A 21,349-nucleotide genomic window follows, 5' to 3' on the forward strand; every position below is an offset into this window, starting at 1 on the left:
TCATCAACCTGTAGAACAATGACCTGAAAATAACCTTAACTGCTCTTAATTTTGAAAATATCAGTGCATACTCGTATTTGTAATGCTCTCGGCTTATCAAAATATAAAAAAAAGTCGGTGAGACTACCACTTAACTACTGCCCGGCTTCATTCGGCATCAACTTCAGTGCCAAGGTTAAGCAAGCAATTGGGGTAACCGATAAGACTGCATTAACGGCATGTAGTGCTAAGCAAATATAAAATATATTACCGTTAAAACACCGCTTAACAACAAAAAATTGTTGTGATTGCTTAATTGTCTGATAGAACGCGAGATTTTGTATAAAATACCGCTATTGACTGACAAAAATCACAGTTCAAACGGAACAGAGCTAAATTACAGAGCAAAAACATGAAATTCGCTGTAACGGTAATATTTGTGATTACGCTTTCTTTAGCAAAAGCTGAACAAGCCAATACAAGTGAGCGCTGCACGAATGCTTGCCCGAAACATTTGGATCCTGTTTGTGCGGTTTCCGGAGACGAGAGTGCTGCAACGGAGTCGAGTGCAGTGGGCGAAGGCGTCGTGTACCGTTACTTCCATAACGACTGCTTACGGCGTTATGCGAGTTGCAGCACCGGCACAAGTGAGCGTCATTTACTGTTATTTAATATTGATTATTTTTCTATTTTTGTTTTTTTTTGACGAAAATTTAATTTTTTGTTTTTATTATAGTCTGGCGCATTACGTCTTTGTCGCTTTGCCTCAAGCATGTTGATCCCTTGGTGCGTGAGCAGTGCTTACGTCCTTGCCCATTTATTTATGAACCAATTTGCGCTTCTAACGGTAAAACTAAAGAGATTTTTGGCAATAGCTGCATTTTGGAAGTTGAGAACTGTCTCTCAGTTGATGGTGAGTAGGGGAGAAAAATGATGGACGGGTGAAAAGTGGTCGAAAACTCGAAAGGCGTGCAGATTTGTTAATTCGAATTCAAATTAAATTTTCGGAAATATTTTTAAAATTCATTACTTTTTTTATTATATCTTATATATCATAGATTCCAAATAATATTTTCTCTTTATCCTACAGCGTGGACTTTAATAGATGACAGCGATTGTGGCTTGTAACTGCTTATACTTACATAAATATACGCACACACTATATACATACATACAAGTATGTGTATATATGTATATAAACACAAATTTGTACTTAAAATCTTTACCTTGAAGTTGCGCCAAATAAAATGTTTTCACATAAAAATTCAAAGTTTTTACTTTATTTATTTTACTTCTGTTTAATGTTTCAGAAATTATACAAAAAACGTTACCTAGTATTTATTGTTACAGTTACTTTCGTTTTTCTTCTTTGTTTACAATATTACTAATTTTTCTCCACTAATACTTAGTTTCAGTTTATACGCTTAACCATAGTCATTGTTGTTGTGCCATATTACTTATGATTTTACTTATGTACATATGTAATTATGCATGACTTTAATTATCTACTTCGTAACATCTCTTTGCTATTTTTTCAATATTTACAGTTTAATAAATACACATTATAAATTCATTTATTTTTTCTATAGTTAGGATGACATTAAATATTTATTTAGGTTTTGCTAAATTCTCAAAATTTGCTTATGCTTAATTTACCACTACACATATTAATTTTTTTAACTACAGTTACTTTTCACTTATTGTAAGCACATATGCTCCATAGCTTTGCACTCAGCACAGTGTCTAATTTTTTTACAGTTTACCGTACTTTTGTTTTCTAACCTGCAACTACAACAATGTTTTTGGCCAATTCTTTTTCATGTGCCATTTTCAACTTATGTATTTATAAAATTTAAATTGATTTTGAGCATAGTTTGGTTTTTTGCATGGTATATGTCCAACATTTTGTAGGCTCTTACGTATGTATATTTTTTAATTTTATAAATATTTTTATTTACATAAGAGGGAATATGCTTATTTGGAGTTCAAATGTAGGTACTCAAAAAATTATATTCAAAAAAATTAAATTTAATAAAAATATTTTATAAAAGTATTTAAATGAGAAAAAAATGTAAATTTATTTATTTTAATAAAAAAAAATATAAATTGATTTCATAATAAGAAAAATATTACAAATTAAAAAAATTAAACATTAAATTTATTTTTTTTCATTTAAAAAATTTAAAATTTTAATTTTTAATTTTTGAAGGAAATGATTTGAAGCAACTCAATATCGGTTGCTAAATGTGTACATACAAGAAAATCCTTTTTAATTATTTATTTTTTTTTATTTAAGTTTTAAAAAAATGTTTTATATAAAAATTTGGTAAAGAGTAAGAATATGCGGTAGTATAAAAATTATAAAATAATTGAGTATAAATTTCAAATTAACAAATTTTTGTGAGCTCAAAAAATTTTGTAAAAAATGTGTTATAATAATAATAGGAAACAAAATAAAAAATAAACATAAAGAAATAAAAAATTGAGTGAAAAAAGTTCAAATAAAAATTGTTTGTCTCAAAAAAATTATAAAAAAAACATATCTTAAAAAAAACAAAAGAAATTAAAAAAAAATATTATCTTAAAAAACAAGAAAAATTACAAAATATATTAATAAAAAAACAAAACCAAAATTTTAATGAAAAAAATTAAATGAAAAAATTTAAATAAAGAATACACAAAATTTAGTAAAAAATTACAAATTATTTAATTTTGAAAATTTTTATCTTTCGCAAAAAAACAGTAATTAGTAGCCTTAAACACAAGTTTGTTATCATTTTTATTGATAAATAAAATAAAATAATAATATATAATACATACATATGTACAAAAGTACAAAAAATAATAGTAAATTAAAAAAAATTAAATTAATTTATTTTTTAAAGATTGGAATTTTCGAAAAAAATATAATTTTTTAGTGTTAAACACCAATTTGATATTAAAAATTAAATAAAAAATTTTAATAAATATTTTCAAATAAAAAACATATAAAGAATAGGAAACATTTGTAAGTAAAAACAAAAAACAGTAAAAAATTCAAATACATTTTTTCGCCATTTCACAAAAAAAGTTTTATTCTGAAACGCCAAATTGTTACATATTCCATTAGATATTAAAAACTAAATAAAATAATAATAAACATACACATGTACAAAAAAAAAACAATATATTAAAAAAATTCAAATACATTTATTTTTGAAAGTTTCGAATTTTCGCAAAAAATATAAATTTTTAGTGTAAAACACAAATTCGATATTATTTTTATAAGACAATATAAATTAGTTTAAAAATTTTAATAAAAATAAAAATAACACATTCAAATAAATCAAAGAATATTATATGTAAGTAATTTAAAATTTAAATAAGTAAATAATAACATATGTAAGTTCAAATAAATAATATATACTCCTATATAGTTTTTTAATTTCGCTTTTCCCAAATGATTTTCTTTTAAATAAATATTAATTCAGCATTAGTTTCAATATACAAAATTTCATTAAATTTACTTCAAACTTCCTCAATTATATTTTCTACGATAATTTGTCTATATTACTAATTCTTTCTATCGATTTTATCTACAAATTTGTTATGTGTCTGTAGCATAATTATTTTCCTTGTATTTACTTATTTATATGAATTCCTTATTTAAGAATTTAATTATATACAATAATGTCCCCTTATAATCCAAGTCACGCAGAAGTATGCATGCAATTTATACATACTTGTATTTACAGTTAGACCAGCAGACATTAGCGCTTGATAAAATATATTATATAATATTAAAGCACGCTTGAGTAAATAAGTGACAATTAAAAAATCTCTACACAAATCAAGCGCCATAAATCATTTATTTATTGAGTGAATAAAATATTTACTTGCAAGTGTAATGCGTATCGTAAATAAAAGTCGTAGCAAACAGTCGACTGAGTAAATATTGTATAAACAAAAACTGCTCGTGTGGAAAAATGCATTAAATTTTCATTCTCTCTCACTCTCTCACTCTCGCATATGCACATACACACATTTATGCGTTGTTGTATTTATTAAATCTTAAATTCTATGTTTGTTGTGCGACAAAATGTTTGCATGCGTTTTCATCACACACAAAACAACAACAAATAAATACCGTTATTGTACTAAATACATTATTAATATTAATTTACAAGCATTGTATCTTCTTATCTTTGAACATTATTTACTCGCAGCTAATTGAGTTTCACAATGAATTTATACAAATTTACAAACAGTTGAGTGAACACAATGCCACTGAATTTGATAAAGATTTAATTGAATTTGCGCGTTGCTATCATGGTATACGGATGAAAATATCTATTGTGAATGCAAATTAATTTATAACATACATAAATGCGATTTTTATATACATATACATATGTGCCTATATACAATGTCTCGACTGTTCCAATTGTCCGTTGCTATCCAGTTTTAAATTTTTAGTTTTGTTCCCTCTCAAATTTAGATGAATGAGCAGTCTGATTAGCATTCATTTTCTATCTATAAACCAAACTGTTCACTTCTCTCATTTCCTTTAATAAAACCTCTCACTTTCCTGTTCTGGCAACTGCCAGTAATTTCCATAAAAACAAGCAGCTAGAATTGAATATACCTAAATATACGCCTTTGTTTCGTGAGATATATAGCACCTCCACCAAAACAGTTTGAAAAGTTATTTTTTTCGGCATGAACCTTACCGAATTAGCTGACACTTCAAAGATGTCGAAAAACTATTTTGAACTATCGTTCAATAACATTATATCTGGTTTTTCTCTAAGAAGGTATCCCTCAAGATCCGGACTACTGCAGTGATTTTCAGGCTAAAGAGGCTGCTATTAAGGTAATAGTAGATTTACTGCTCCGGGAGGCGAGCATCCGCCGACAGCAGAGCGGACCGATATTAATATCGACCTCACAAACTGTGCACTCAAAGTTAGTCAAGGAGTGTTCGTTTTCACTGGAAATAACATCATGCTACTTCATCATCAGGAGGTGACTGGTCATTGCGAAATAGCTGGAAACTGAAAAGCTGATGAGATACCAAGAGGAGACACTCATACCCCGCTCACATCGGAGTGGGAACGAGTAAAATCTCCGTTGTCAACTCGCATGTGCTTAGAAGGCGTTGGCCGATGACCAACTGCTGTGCGACTGCGAGGTCTTTCAAGCCTAGTAAGAGATCTCCTGAACTGCTTGCTCTTAGCAAAGTTCTCTTGATTCAATCGTGAGAGTTCTTGCCGGACATTGTCCGGAAGAAGGTGTGGTGGAAACTTGCAGCCATTTTCTCCTACATTGTGCAGCCTCTACAAGACTGAGGCTGAAACCTCACTATATATATAAACATATGTATGTATAGTAAAAAATCATACTTAAATCAAAAAAAAAAAAATTATTCACTTATATGTACAACAGTTTATTGTGCGTGCCAAGTTGTTCTAGTTGAGATCATACATGAGTTTCTCCGCATTGTTGGGTTCCTCGCAATCGAAAGAGGCCATCATTAGTTCTGAAAAAATACAAATAAAAGCAAATCGATTAAATTGCAGTACAAATGCATCTAAAGCTAAATACTATTATATACTATAAACAAAAATTATCAGCTTAATAAGCTACCTAGAAAAAACTTTCATACATGGACGTTTGACTCACAGATATCTTCAACAAAAAAGGCTTCAAAATGGCTTAGGTTAGGTTATGAGGTCCCTCCTAACAGGGATCCCACTTGCTCAGCTTAGAATATCGGTCCGTTGAGTTACCTAAATATCCTGTATAATAGAACATAAGAACATAACACCATTACAAATCAACAAAGCGCAAATTTGTTGAGACGGCTAATGTCAGTTTCCGTTACGTCTTTTGGTTCGCCGAAGGGACGATTGCTGACCTTCGACGTAGAAGTTCTCACTATACGCTGTCCAATAGGCATTCCTGCGAAACAGCTTTAATCTTGTCGGACGCGACTTGTCCAAGTGTTATGGAGGAGGGCGAGGACCAGGCGCTTTCTTTCTCCATTGTTCAGGCTTTGCAAGACTGATGTTGAAACATTGACTATGTCTTTTGGTTCGCCGAAGGTCGGCAGTCTTGCAAATAGCTCAGTAGATATTCTGCGTTCTACTCTGAGTCAAAAGGGCAAATGACCTTGCAGTTTCAAATGAGCGGGGTGTCGACCAGCGCCTTCTAAGAGCATGTTGTCCGTTGATGCAGTGCTATCGGGTAGGATGCCCTAGTATTGCCACTCTGCTGTCCGAGTGATGGCTCACCTCCCTGAAAAAGTCTGCATTTCGTAGCAGGTTTACTGCAACCTTAATAGCTGCTCCTTCTGCCTGAAAAGACTACAGAAATCCGGTACCTAAAGCTAATATTGACGAACAGTTTTTTACAGAAAACTCTACCTCCAATCTAACCTTCTTCAAATGACTTATTTTTTCAGTTTTGCTTCAAAAGCTTAATTTCTCTCTTCTCCAAACTTTAACAAGGCCAAATGCCCGCTAATTAGTCCATAATTTATAATTCTCAAACCACTTAAGTTGAAAAATCGAAAATGTTGCTCATACTTCATTTTGTTTTCGCTTGAATGATGCCACGTGGCAGAATCCTTTACTGCGCTTACATAGATTTTCAATGCTCTCTGCAAACAATACTCGCAGCAGTCTGTAGTGAGCTCTGTCAACGCCATTGTTCTGCTGGTAAATAAGCTAGAATTTCAGTATTGATAAAATGTCATAAATGTCGTCCAGCTTCGACGCAAAAACATACCCAAATAGCTGTACATCAAGTTGACACACTTCGCACGAACAAACCATCCACCAGCTGCCACCTCCTCTGCTCTCTCACCGGACGAGTACAAGTAGTTGAGCGCTGGTTGTCCTTGGCAGCACTTTGTTCATGTGTATGTGTGGATCAAAGTAGCACTTGGTTACAACATTTAATGGCTCGCCATTTGCGGACATTTTCGTCGGAAATTCCAAGTTATTTACTTAGACTATTTTTTTGCGAGCTTCTTTATTTTCATTTTGCTTCTTTCGGACATTTGTCTTGTCGTGTGACAAAATCGCTGTTTTTTCGTCAGTTTATGCATATGTGTGTTTGTGTGCTACCACTTGTTAACAAAGGCTAATGTTCTTGCGCATGCTCATAGATACACTTAAGCACACATATAAGCGGAAATGTTTAAAATGCATTAAATGCTCGAGTGCTTTACGGGGGAAATGCGAGTCTTTCAATGCAAAGCTCAATCGTAGGGCAAATATTGCATGCCATCGATTTGATGATATTTGCTATTGTGGGTGTACGGCATCGCACATACATACATACTTACGTACTTACTTATGTACTTACAAGCATCATGCGATTTTGGAGCACACTTCAAATATGTATTTGACGATGAGTGCATTTGGATAACTTATCACACTGCATGTATAAAATTACGTGGCAACTTGTATTTGACGTTGCTGGCGAGTTTTCTCGTAAAGCTCCCGCTCAGCTAAACCTTTTCATAAGCACTTAAGGTGGAATTGCAATTGCATGACTATGAGTTATTTTCAATTTCCGTCTGCACGTACCTTTCAAATGAATCATTAGCGCTTTGCGCACGCATTGCCATTTGCGGGTAATAAGCAGGGAATATAGGGTATATTGGGTATATAGAGGCACAAAGATGCTTGGCGTGGCGCAGTTGCAGTATAAGTAATGACAATGGTGGTTTTAGAGAACATGCTTGCTGTAAATATGCTTGGGTGCTGCGTAGGGGAAAACCCTGTGATAAATTATGAAAGTGTTTAAGAATTTCAAATTTATATTTTTGGGTAGGGTGAAGCCATTGGAGAAGGGAAATAGTGAGCTCTTTCACGGATGGATCGAAGTAAAGAGAAAGGGACTCCACATCTTAGTCTTCTGTCGGGTGCTCTTGATCAACTCTAGTTTTAGGCTAACAGACCACTGCAGCCTCTTTCATGTAGATGTGGTTCCCATCAAGTAGCGGTAGATATACTGCTCTTTGGATAGGTAAGCATTCGCTTCGATAGCCGAGCGGCAATAGTGACTGTCAAGGAGCGCATGAACTCAATATTAATATCTAAAGGTTTTTTCTATAATACACTTTTATGGGTGACCGGTTACAGCGGAATCGCGGGAAACTGCCAAGCCAATGAGCTGGTTAGTGTGGGGGTACCGTTATTCAATTTCATCCGATTGGAAGCGAAAAGCTTTTTCAATGTTCCCTTGTTTTTTTTGAAGATTAGCCTTTTCAAATATTGGCCGCGTCTACGTCTTGGGTGGTCCCTCCTATAGGCATTTCGACATGTAACTGGCGAATGACACTCATGATGTTTTGTTTGCATAGAATTTAGACTTTACATATCCCAATAGGAAAAAGTCAATGACCTTTTTGTTTACAATCTGCCGAGGCCATTGACTCCTTTGTTTACGTTTTATGAGGTCACTGACTCTTTGGTTTACACTTTATAGGGTCATTGATCTCTTTGTTTACATTATGAACGTGTTTGACCTTCTTGTTTACATATTGTCAAGGTCATTGATCGCTTTGTTTACAAACTTTAACTAAGTCCACAACCTTTGTTTATATTTAGCCAAGTCAAAAATCTTTATGGAAAACTTTTCATTTGGTGAGATATCTTCATAACATTTGATATTATTGGCTAAGTAAATAATGCAACCGTCGAAAAAATGGTTTTTATTCAAATCACATCACATCACGGCGTGAAAATCTTCTAAGGACTTGCTAGAAACGGAGTCTGCTTTACTTATATAGAGCCAGGTGGTAGCCAGTTTCCCGTGCGGTCATCTCATGACTTCTAAGTCACATGATTTCAAAGCGCGGTAGTCACGTAAGCATTAGACAGGCACGGAGCCTTCTTTACTTATATAGAGCCAGCTGGCAGCCAGTTACTCGTGTGGTCGTCTCATGACTTGTAACTCACAACATGTCAAAGCGCGAGAGACACATAGGCATTAGCCAGGCACGGAGCCTACTTTACTTAGATAGAGCAAGTTGGCAGCCAGTTTCCCGTGCGGTCATCTCATGACTTCTAAATCACATCATGTCAAAGCGCGAGAGTCACATAAGCACTAGCCAGGCACTGTGCCTTCTTTATTTATATAGAGCCAGCTGACAGTCAGTTTTCCGTGAGGTCATCTCATGACTTCTAAATCACATCACGTCAAAGCGCGAGAATCACATAAGCACTAGCCAGGCACTGTGCCTTCTTTATTTATATAGAGCCAGCTGACAGTCAGTTTCCCGTGAGGTGATCTCATCTTGAGAAAATTGGAAAAGTGGGTACAGCCGAATGAGACGAGATATATATATACAATATCCAATGCTCCAAATTAAGATACATTAAACAGCTGGGGTCGAATAATTTAGTTTTTTTACCAAATCCATGGAATTGATATTGACCGCCTTAATAAATTTATGATTATCCATCTATGAGGTGTTGCGATTTAAGCTGTGTTTGGATAACACAAAAGAAATCCAAATGAGATTCATTGATTTTGGGACCAAATCTGCATCATAACCTGACTTTTATGTTCTTTTCAACATTTTATTAGCAAAATGTATAAAATAAAATATATTCAAATATAATTTCATTAATTCTAACTTTTCTTAGTTTTATATATATTACAGTCCCATTGAAAATATGTGCACTTGTATGCCTGTAAACGCTTGGCAATGACCAAAACACACAAATCATTGTTTAAAATAATGAAAAAGCCTGTACAAAAGCCTTCTTTGCCACTCAAATAATTTCCCGACCTGTTGCTACTTCGCGTACTTCAGACCCCCTCCCCAGTGTTGCCAACTACCAGCAGCAAAAATACGCTCTAATAAATTATGAATGAAAGGGAAAATACAATAAATAAACAAAGAAATGGAAATGGGCGAACCTTGAATGCGGAAAACATACATATCTACGAATTCTTTGAAATTGTTGCCGCCGCTCTTAAATTAAATTAAAATTATTTCAGAATTTCGTTTAGTTTTCCAGCTAATTCCTGCGCTCGCCGCTGACGCCGGGTAATTGGTAAAAGGCACGTAAAACATTTGCTACAACAACAACAACAGCAACACTTTTTCAACTTTATTAGCTGCCAAGGAAAGTTTGCAGCCAACTTTGCAGTGACGCAGGCGACGCGCATAACTAAGGATGACTGGGCAGGAACTTGAAGTATAACAGTAAAACGAAAGTTAAGTTTATTGTTATAACTATGCCGTTGATGCTGTGGCATGCGCTAATGTGCAGTTGTTGTTATGGCTGGCGAGGCAACGCGGGTGTCGCGGACATGCTACACGGTGGGTGAAAGCTGAGTGGGCGAGGTGTGGCCGCCGGGACTACGCGAAATGCCAACGCAGAAGTGGCTGTTGGAAGCCTTTTAAGGCACTTGACCCACATATATAGTTGAAAGCGGGGCGCTACATGCGTGTATGAATGTATATATGAACGTGTAGTTGTGTGTACGGGTGTGTAGTTGTATTGTCGGGTGTTTAGTTGTGTGTATGCGTGGGTAAGCGTCGCCACATCGCGCTAAAAGTGTATGTGTGCGGGCTTGAGTTGACAGCAGTGTGCTTATGAACGCGCTTATGTTTTTGCTGCAGCTGCGTATGTGAGTGTGCGTATGTAAACAGCTGCTTCAAAAGCCATGCATAATGCGTGTGCAAGCATGGATATGCTTGTTTTGTATCTTTTGCAACGCTTACAGCCACTTAACGTAAACAAAAGTTTTGCTCATTATTTGCTAGCCTCTCAAGATTACATTGTTATGGTCGCTCGGCTGCCCGTGCCTGCGTTCATGCTTTAAATGTTTTCTGCTTCCGCAAATATAGTATATATAGTATGTATTTCGTTGACTTTAAGCTTGCGGTTAAACGCATATAAAAATCGTACACAATTACTTATCTTTGCCACAGTTCTTAAATGGAAATGACGGCGGCAAATATGCAGGTTCACTATTTGTGGACAAACACATACAAATACACAAATGCACGAATAAATAACCAGGCTGTAACACGTTGAATTATTTATGATATAATACTAGTTTGGAAACTAGTTACAAAATAAATTAACTTTTTAACAAATTAAAAGACTAACTAAACTGAGAAACCCAGGCTACATCTGTATATATCCGCAGTATTTGAGTTATCTGAAATTTTCTACACATTCTTTTCGCTCCAAGAAGCTGTTCAATTGTAGGAACTGTCGATATCGGACCACTATAACATATAGCTGCCATACAAACTGAGCGATCAACATTAATTTCTTGTATGAAAAACTTTTTTATTTGACAAGATATCTTCACAAAATTTTACGTGGTTTATTGTCAAAGGAAACGTTACAGTCTGGAAAGAAATTGTTCAAATCGGACTACTATAGCTAGTAGCTACCATACAAACTGAATGATCATAATCAAGTTGTTATATGGAAAAGTTTTTAAATTAACAAGATATCTTCAAACAATTGTATCTAGATTATTTTTCAGAGCAATGATATAATCTCCGAAGAAATTGTTAAGATCGGACCACTAAAGCACATAGTCGCTGTCATACAAACTGAATGAACAAAATAAGATTCTTGTAAGAAAAATATTTTTATTTGTTGAGATATCTTCACAAAATTTGACTTAGAGACTTATCAAAGGCAGCGTTACGACGAGCGTCTACAAATTTTTTAGATCGGACTACTATAGCATCTAGTTGTCATACAAATTGAACGATCAAGTTCCTATAGAGAAAACTTTTTTATTTAACGAGATATCTTTACAAAATTTGGCACACATTATTATATACGGCAATGGTATAATCTCCGAAAAAATTGTTCCAAACGGATCATTATAACGAATAGTTACCATACAAACTGAACGTCAAAATCAAGTTCCTCTAGAGAAATCTTTTTAATTTAACAACAAATCTTCACCAAATTCGAATTCAAACCGCCGACTTTCCTCACCAGCCGGAGTAATGAAGAGCAATCAACCAGGGTGTGCATATATTGTATTAAAGTTAGTAAACTCCACTGCTGGGTCATAATGGAAAATATGCGCATACAAATAAACTGAAGAAGCAAACGAGGCAAATAATGAAAATAACCGAAACAAAGTGGCGCACAAGTGGCCAACTGTCGGTAGAGCATCTCTGGTCGCTTGCTGGGCCGTACGCCTTGCACACTTCATAGGTTATATGCAGGCGAAGTATATTCACACAATAGTGACAAATTGTTTATACTCGGCGAGTAAGGCTTAATTATGCTGTCGTAAAATACTTGGAAGTGGGCATAAGAAATATAATGTGAGAATTTCAAGCGCTGGCCTAACATGGTTTGGGGTGCAGAGCTTACAGTTCGCTGTCCGACAACTATTAAACGGAAATATAATCATTATAAACGAAAATAACTCTATCGTTTCTTTAATAAACTCAATTAGGTGAAAACAACTCCACTTGTTGACTGTAAGTCTTACTTATAGTTATTTCCTATTATGTTTTCATACCGCACTGTCCGCACCCTGAAAATATATTATAAAACAATCTCAACGCATTGCCAGACAATTTATATGCCTCAAATTATACATTTTTGTTGTTTTCATTTAATTCTGCCTTCCTTATTATATTTTCAGTTTGGCTATGTGCGCTCGACCAACGAGGCCGACATTCCGACATTGCCGTGCCGTGCGCTGTTGTTATTGTAGCCATGGTTGATGTTGCAACTGTCAAGTTGTAAACAATATCATTGTTGTTGAAGCATGTTGAGTCGTGAAGTACCCAGCAAGTGGCTTACTTATATACGCACGAGTACATTTGTGTGTGCGTATGTCTACGTGAAGACAAAGTCTTGTACTGAAAATGTGATTATACATATTTATAATGTCATCACTTTTAAGGGAACTCTCCGCATGTATGTGTATGAGAGTAGTGACTGTCCGATAAGTACATAACATTGTGTAGGCAGCTGCTGGAGTGTATACTCATAACTTGCGTAAGAAATTGGATTTTTATGAAAAAAGTACAAATAAATATGTACATTACTGTACTTCAAATGAAATTTAAAACTTTCTTACCCTCTGAAATGCTTCAATTTGACGTAAAAACCAAACATTAACTTCGACTGCAGCCATTCAAGGCAAAAAAATCTTCACCAAATATGATAAACTCTAAATGGTTGCATCTAATGTACATAATATATACATTGTTATCACATTATGGTATGGTATTGATTTCATATTTTATGCATAATATGAAGTTTCATTCTTTCCTTTTCATAATTAAATCAATTTGCAATATTTTGAATATATTATACATACATATATAAATATAAGTAGTTACTCATACGACCTGTCTAACCGCAGCCTTAGAGCTGTGAACAATTCCAAACATATGAGGATGTGATTTTGCTTGAACTAAGAATAAAACGCTTTGAAGCATTTTGACGCTATAAAGCCTTCGCGCTTAGTGAAAGAAGCCACTATGAACAATCAAATATAAAAAGTTACTCATACGCCACTATGGACCTGAAATATAAAGAGTTACCCATACGCTCCGTCCAACCTGCTCAAAGGAACTGAAATTTTGCTTGAGTGCGAACTAATAATAATCGCCCTAAGGTATGGTAACATTATATACCCTTCTCGCTTGGAAGAAGAAGTCACTATGGACTAGTGCTAGAAGCAGATTAGTCTATCTTCCAGGTTATATTAGCTGTGGCATTTTGGATATTCTTGTTCTGCAAGCTAAAAATGTATGCATTATTGAGTATATGCAGCAAAGCATAACTTAAATTAATATTGGAAACGCACAACAATAGCAATACAACAACAAATATAAATATATAGCAGTGAAGGTCAGCTACATCGTCAACTGATGACGATGATTGCTGACTTGTTTGCATGTCAATCTCATAAACCAGTTATAATGCGAATGTGGGATGGGAATTCGCTCGATCAAGCAAGACCTGTTTACGGTATTCTTTTTGAAGAAAAAATTGAGCTTTATAGGTTCGAGCCTAGCAAAAACGCTTTTCATACCCGAAATTCCAACAAACTCATTTCAATGGGCTCGGGAGAGATTTCGACATCTCTAGCCATGTCTCTAACATTTGCCTGATGATTTTCAAGCACCATATCCTTCATACTTTTAATATTTTCATCAGTTGAAGAGTTCGAATATCTTCCAGAACGAGGTATGTCTTCAACAATCCCCCGACCGTCTTTGAAGACTCTGTACCACTCGAGTAACCAACGTTTTCTGGAAATATCATTTACTCCGGGAATTTAATTACAATTACATAAATCCGTTAGGCTTAGGAGAAGTTTTCTATTCTGATTACAACTCCTTTTCCAAAGTCTCTAATTTAAGCCTTTAAATTTTAATCTAAAGAGTTTTGCTTTCGCAAGCCTCAAAAGACAACTTAAATTAGTATGCCATAAATAAGTGTTTACAGCAATAGTCAGTGAAATACTCGTGAATAAAAGAGAGAAAGAGTGAAAAGAGGAAGTAAAATATAGAAATGTGTAAAATGAGATTTGAAAAGCGTTGTAAAAATGTGGCCCAACCACCGAAAGGCACACCGTAAACCAATGCTGTCTTTAAAGTAACATACAAATAGATAAATCTTAGCAGTGCGAAAGTATGTAGCGCATATTCATAGCAAAAGCAAACTTGCTCGTATAAAATAAACGGCCCTCCGTTGTTGGCTGAGCGGAATTTATTTTCGGATAAAATTCAACCGCTAGTGATATACTTATTTAGGAGCACACATGTGCATATGCATATAGCATCGCAGTTCAAGCACACACACACTCACGCGCAAATATCAATCAGCAGCAGTTGTGCTTGTGTGCGAGCTGGTGGCTAACTAAAGGAGTGCATGCGAAAAGCTGAGAATGTTTATAATGCCAAAGTACTACACCATGTATGCCGGCATGTGCATGTGCACGAGTGTGTGTGTGTCTGGTCATGGCAAAGTGCAAAATCATAGCACACAACTTGAATTACAAGAATTTCCATGCTTTTAATGGAGTCATGGTGTGTGCATTCATCAAGAAAATTCATACATGTAAGCCAGCATATGTAAGCACGTATAACTTGTGATATATTTACCGCTACAATCTGCATACACAGACACACCGACACACACATGCATAGAAGTGGTGTCTATGGGTTCGAATGAATGTCTAAATTTGCGGTGCGGCGCCACATGCATGCACCCATGCAGCCAGCCGAAAATGACCCTGGCCTCATCTGGCGCCCGAGCGTGCACATACCTATCAACCGACTGCAGCATGCAACAAATTTAAAGTTTCGTGCCACTCTACATATTTCATATGAGCACACACAGATACACCTCCACACAAGTATTTAGAATTGGTTGCTAGCATGTTTATGTGTGTGTGTTTGTGTGAAAACTTTGTATTGCTGTAAGATGCACTTGTGGCACGTGTGTATGTGTGCGTTCAGTCGGAATTGCGAGTGTTCATTGTAGGCTTAAGCGCCTAGACAGTATTCGGCATGTGAACATGCTAGGGCTTAAATGCTCGAAATTTTTTTTTAGAGCCGATGCTGTGTGAGAAGGCGTTTATGAGTGCTGTGCGAACACCAAAAGGCATACATAGAGCGCAAAAAGTGTCCAAAAATCACTCAGCTCGCATTGATGCACACAGTGCATACACACATAGATATGTAGGGAATATATTTATGTAAATATAGCAGGATGTGCATATAAACATGTAAGTATGTGATTTTCAAATTTCATTTCATTCAGTAAGCTTTAATACATTTGAACTCTGCGTGGCTTGCTGTGACAAAGTGTTGGTGCTGCTTATTCGACGGTTGAATTGCATGTTGCACGTCTACAACCGGAAGCTTAGGCCGCTCTGTGCCTAAGGGGGAGAGTTCGAAAATTGTTTTCAAATCTGCCAGCAAGCAATTCGCATAGAAGAAAATTGTATTAAGGCCACAGTTTAAATGGAGAACGGTAATTACAAAAGATAAGGCTGTTCCAGTGCGTGTGGTTCGGCTCGATGGCGTCAACTAATACATTAATGTTAACTAAGGTGGTGTATGTTAATTGATGGATTGCATTTTATATTTTTCTTTAAGAAATCCATTCTGGGCTTTATTGAGGTATTTTAGTCTAGAAATAAAAAAAATCGAGTTCTCTTCTATTTTAAAGGTTTAACTATTCAAGAAGATGTCCTCAAGGGTCTTTTTCAAAATCAAATTATTTGTTAAGATATTTTTAGGTATTTCGCTGACTCTATTGGAACGATTTAACTGAAAGTTTTTACTATTCAAAAATTCGAAACTGTCAAAAAAGTGATAAAAGTGGTACAGTCGCCATTTCGTAAAAAATTATTTCCAACTTTTCTGTCGAACCAGACATTGCGACATTATTCTAGATTTATACATTATGACAAAAAAGCACCCGCAAATTGTAATAAAATTCTATGTATAAATGATAACAAATATATTTTGCTAAGTTGGTAGGACTGTCCTTAATTACTATGACAAATATGACAGCGACCTGTCAACCAGTTTGTTTACAACAGCTGCCTAAGACGGCACACCTCATTAGTGTGTTGTGATTTTTCCAATGGATAAAAAGCATTTGTCTTTAATTTTGTATTTCTAACTAAATTTCGTGTGTGGAATCATTGCTTACGTAATTCAGTTTTATGAAAAACGGAAGCCTATGAGTGGTACAAAGTCTTCAAAGACGGTCAAGTGATCGTTACAGCCATGCCTCGTCCTGGACGAAGGTCGAAGTTCAACTGATGGAAATATTAAAAAAGTGAAAATCACGAGGCAAGGGTTAGACAGAGCTCGAAATCTCATGCGAGTCCTTCCAAATGATTTGGTGGATACTTTGCGTATGATGCTCTTTGTTTTTTTCGATATTTGTCGTGGAGAACATCCGTCGAATACGCCCGAAATTGTGTAAGAACAATTCATGGATTTTACACGATGATAATAGACCAGTGCATAAAGCCCAAACTGTGATCGAATTTTAAGCAAAAATGCATTGAATAACATTGTCCAACCACTATATTCAACAGATTTGGTTCTGTGCGATGTTTTTCTGTACCCCAAACTGAAATTGCCGTTTTCAGTCGATAGAAGAGATAGAGCAAATTTCGCTAAACGCCTCCTAAAAAATGCTTATGAAAAGTATTTCGAGGACTGAAAAAATCCTTGTCATAAGTTGGTGGGGATTACTTTGAAAGAAATATTGATGAAAAATGAAATATTTTCCGGCTAAATTTTGTATACTTGTGTATATTTTTTGATTTTAGGTTGCTAGGAGGGTTAAAATTGCAGGTATAGCTATGTATCAATTTGTTGAGACCCTTGGCTTACCTTTTTTAAACATGTCTAAAATAACACTATAGTGATTTTTGTAAATTTGTAAACAAATTTTAGTCAAGACACGATCCAATATTTGAACGCTGCTTAGCTAAGCTTCCTACCCATTATTTTATAGCACTAATTACTACTTAACATGATCACTCCTTCAATAAAACATGTTCTACTTATCACACAGATTCAGATTTCCACAGACACTTTTCCGCTTCATATGAACAACTTTGGTGCCGCTTAAGTTGTTCTATTCACTTATGAAGTTCAAAAATTGCTTGTTTGCTTACGTATCGAATCAACATATATTTTTTGTTGATTCGGCAAATAGTTTTCGAGATACAAGCATATTTATAAAAAAAGAACATTTAAATTTTATTTTTTTTTTTTTTTAATTAAGTAAGGTTTAAAAAATGACTTCACAATGATGCAAGAAAGTTTAGTAGTGAGACCACTATTTCTATTAAGAATAACCAATTTATGGTGATTATATAATTTTGTTCGAATCAATCGCTAGCGACAAAATGACCATAACCAAAAAGAAGGTTTTTCCTACAGTAAATGAAAAACTTGAGCTTTTACTTTTTTGACCACCCTAATGCGCACTTAGCTACAAACTTAATGTTATTACGAAGAGATGTTTGGTGAAATATTTTTTTTTTTAAGTTGCAGGCGGTGAAAAATGAAGTTCCGGCTGTAAAGCGAAAACCAACTGCTAGTCTTCAACTTTGTTTGTAAATACGTGAGTGCATGTTCAAAAAAAAAAAACGTTCCGTTATGTGTGCATGTTTTTGATAAGAGAACAAAGTTTAAGTTTGCCCGCAAATGCTTCGTGTGTTCGACGTAGAACTTTCTCCTTTGCATTGAAACCGTTGGAGTACAGTTAAATGGTATGGTTTAATTGGCTTCAATAATGCTGAGAGAGACATATATGTAAATATATACATATATGCATGCTTATAACATAATACATAGCTGCGTATCTATATAAATACTTAATTACTATAAAAAGCTTTGGCAATGCAACATATATCAATACGGGTAAGGTCAAAGGTTAATGTTAATCAACTGATTGAACTTTATTAATTGCGCGTATTATGAAAATTTCTCTCTATCGAGAGAATAAAAGGGATGTTTAAGTACCCTTGATTATTAATTATGCAACTATTTCCATTTTGAATTTGGTTGTGTCGTGATTTTGTATGGAATTTAAACTGTTGAATTACTTGTAGATTTAATAGAGCTAAAATATATTTGAATTGCCAATGTTACTACATTAATTTAACTTCCCCAAAGATTTTGAGTGTAAGCTAAGTTGTTAGGTTGGGTAAATAGGCTGAATTTTTGTGAATACGTGAATAATCCCACTTGGAAAGCTAGAGACGTCTGTGATGCACAGACCACTTAGATATGAATCAAACAGCTCCTTGCATGCCGACAGAAAGCCTGCTAAAAATTTATTAAGGCTGCTAATATCAATTCCAGCGTGTCCACCGCATTTCGTAAAAAATATGGCAGCCGAAATGCTACAACCTTAGTCTGACGAAACCTGCACAGTAGAGAATAAAATGTCTAGATATTTTCACCCCATCTTACTCATTGCAACATTGACAAGGTGTGCCCTCCAAAATGCTTAGCCTCACCGCGTGAGTGCCAATGAACCTAACGTCTATGATTGCGGCGATATAAGCTTTCTTAGTAGTTGAATGTACTTTAACGTTTCACTCTGGGTCAAAAGGCTTTCCCAACCCCACAAGTGCTTATTACCAACCTAAAATTTGGTTATGGGTGCCTTTCCTTGCAAGCTCATCGGCATTAGAATTTCTGTCGATTCCGCTATGACCAGGCACCCAAACACATTTAATATGGAAATAGATTGATGCTACTGCTAGTGAGGTGACTCCTTGACTAGTTTTGAGCTCATTGTCAGCGATCTATAGTACATCTGTTGCTACCGTGATCGCTTCTACTTCTACTTTAAGAAGACTGCTGTGGTTTGACAGTTGGAAATAAGAGTACATTGACATTTTCAGGGCTTAAAGTGGTCTGTCCGTCTGAAACAAGAGCTGATTGACAGCTTCCGATGGAAGATTCCGCCTGCAACCTTCCTATTGAGCTTCAATCAATCCGTGAAAAAGCTCACTGCGTCTCTTCTGCACCGACTCCTCCCTACCCATATATTTCCCAGAGGTATGTGCGCAGAGAAGATGCCGCTGGGAGTAGGTTCCGCACGCAGAGGCCCAAGTTATCACGGATGCAGTCGAGGATTTCAAAATGTCTAGCGAATGGCGCTCCAAAAATTAGCCGAACCCGATAAAACAAAATACACTAAATAAAGCATTGTCAAGCTTGGACGCCTCTTTTGAGGGCGATAATAAAGATTTGTATGAACATATTGTTATACGGCAGACCTGTTTTTGTCCGCATATTCTCCAAAAAAGCATTGCCCTGTTAAGGTCAGCAATGCCGCCTGGATGTCCCTGTATATGGTTGCTTTCTATATCCTCCCGTAGTTATTCAATAGAATTTCACAGGCCTTCTCTAGTATACCTGGCACATCTTCTTGGTAGATGCTGGCTGAGTTTGATGAAAGGATAAGGAGAGAGCGAGATGTCCCCAGACTATTTGAACCTATCGGTAGAGAGAGTTCTAGAGAGTAACTTTAACAGAAAGTGATTATTGCAATCTAACCTTAACGAGCAAATTAAGCGTTCCAGTTGATTAAAACACAGAAAAATATGTTTTTTTTTGTCAGTCCGGGTAAAATTTGATCAGTTGGTAAATCAATCTTTAATTACTCAGATTACCTATAAATACATATTTCGCTCAAATAACGCTCAAAGCCACCTTTGCTTGTTTAAAGTTTTTGTTATTGAATTTATTTAGCGAATGTTGGTCTTTCTTAAATTGACTGCGCTAACAAAGACAATATTTTATATTATTCTTAGAATATCCGAACTTCCGCTTCCATTAACACATTTAGAAACTTTAAAATTTTCTCGCAATCAGCACTCTCGAGTGTGATATTTTAGTGCTTAGCGCTTTGAGATTCGCTTGCATAAATTGAGAATTTTAATTGTATTTTCTCCCTCAAATTTCTACATTTAAATAAAAGACACCAGCGAAATAAAAAGCGCAAGACAATGAGCCAGCATTCGCTGCAGTAATGTCGTCAAGAAGAAAATTGAGGAAAATAGAGAAAATGGAATATAAGAATAATTATTGTAAGCATTAAAAATGGCGTTAAAATAAAGAATAAACAGAAGAGCTAAGATAAACAACGCGAGGCAACGCCAAATAAAAGTGCAAGAAATGCAAGCAACTTCAAATCCTTTAAGCTCAGCGGGATATAGATACATATACACACATATATCTATATATACTAAGTAACCACAGAGTGCAATGCCACTCGGAGAAGTTGATGATGGCGGGAACTTTGCAGCAAGCGAGACAACGTGGAAGTGAACATGATGTAGTGACAATTTATGCATGCACAAAGGAAAGTGCGCACGCAGTGTTGCCAAACCTACTATTTCTGTGTGTGTACGAGAGTGCTCTTGCGGATGGTTACTTGAGTGGCTGTCTTAGTGATGCACGCAGCGCACAAATTAAACTCACTTAGCATCCGCCAAAGCAGATAAAGTAAAGCAAAGAACAAATAAATGCTGTAGAAATGCTTCAAAGGACTTTGCGAATATGCGTTGCCTGTAACGCAATAACTCCTCTCCTGCTGAAATCGCTTATGTCGCTGTTATTGTAGTTAATTGCATGCAGCGGCAAAAGAGTTCCGCAATTATTTCTGCAGCGCTTGTGGAAGGACACCATGAAGATGCCGATGTAAGGCGTTCCTCAGCTTAAAACAGGGCATGGTTAAGTCCGCCGGAAGACGAGCTTTAGTATTACAACTTCGCTGGACTTTAATAACGAGATTTTTGGAGAGCTTCTTATCGGAAAACAAGAATAATAAACAGGTTAGGTGGGATTGCGTGGGGATCACAC

The 21,349-nt window shown here is 35.4% G+C and overlaps 2 protein-coding genes across 3 annotated transcripts in view; one reads left to right on the forward strand and one right to left on the reverse strand.

Annotated features, from left to right (window-relative positions):
* The first annotated feature begins 391 nt into the window (after positions 1 to 391).
* LOC120767211 (enhancer of split M1 protein-like) lies at positions 392 to 1,212 on the forward strand. Its single transcript, XM_040093020.1, has 3 exons — positions 392 to 626; positions 716 to 892; positions 1,070 to 1,212. Exons 1-3 carry the CDS (start codon positions 392 to 394, stop codon positions 1,105 to 1,107), a joined length of 450 nt encoding a protein of 149 aa, XP_039948954.1. The 3' UTR covers positions 1,108 to 1,212.
* Positions 1,213 to 3,417: 2,205 nt separating this feature from the next.
* Positions 3,418 to 21,349, reverse strand: part of LOC120769265 (ras-GEF domain-containing family member 1B) — a 243,140-nt gene continuing 225,208 nt past the window's right edge. For both annotated transcript variants that reach the window (XM_040096172.1, XM_040096171.1), the window contains one exon: positions 3,418 to 5,497. In XM_040096172.1, the coding sequence (XP_039952106.1) occupies positions 5,427 to 5,497 (71 nt within the window). In that variant the 3' untranslated portion in view covers positions 3,418 to 5,426. The remainder of the gene's footprint in view (positions 5,498 to 21,349) is intronic.

This window comes from Bactrocera tryoni, chromosome 2, assembly GCF_016617805.1.
Source record: "Bactrocera tryoni isolate S06 chromosome 2, CSIRO_BtryS06_freeze2, whole genome shotgun sequence".
Lineage (NCBI taxonomy): Eukaryota > Metazoa > Arthropoda > Insecta > Diptera > Tephritidae > Bactrocera > Bactrocera tryoni.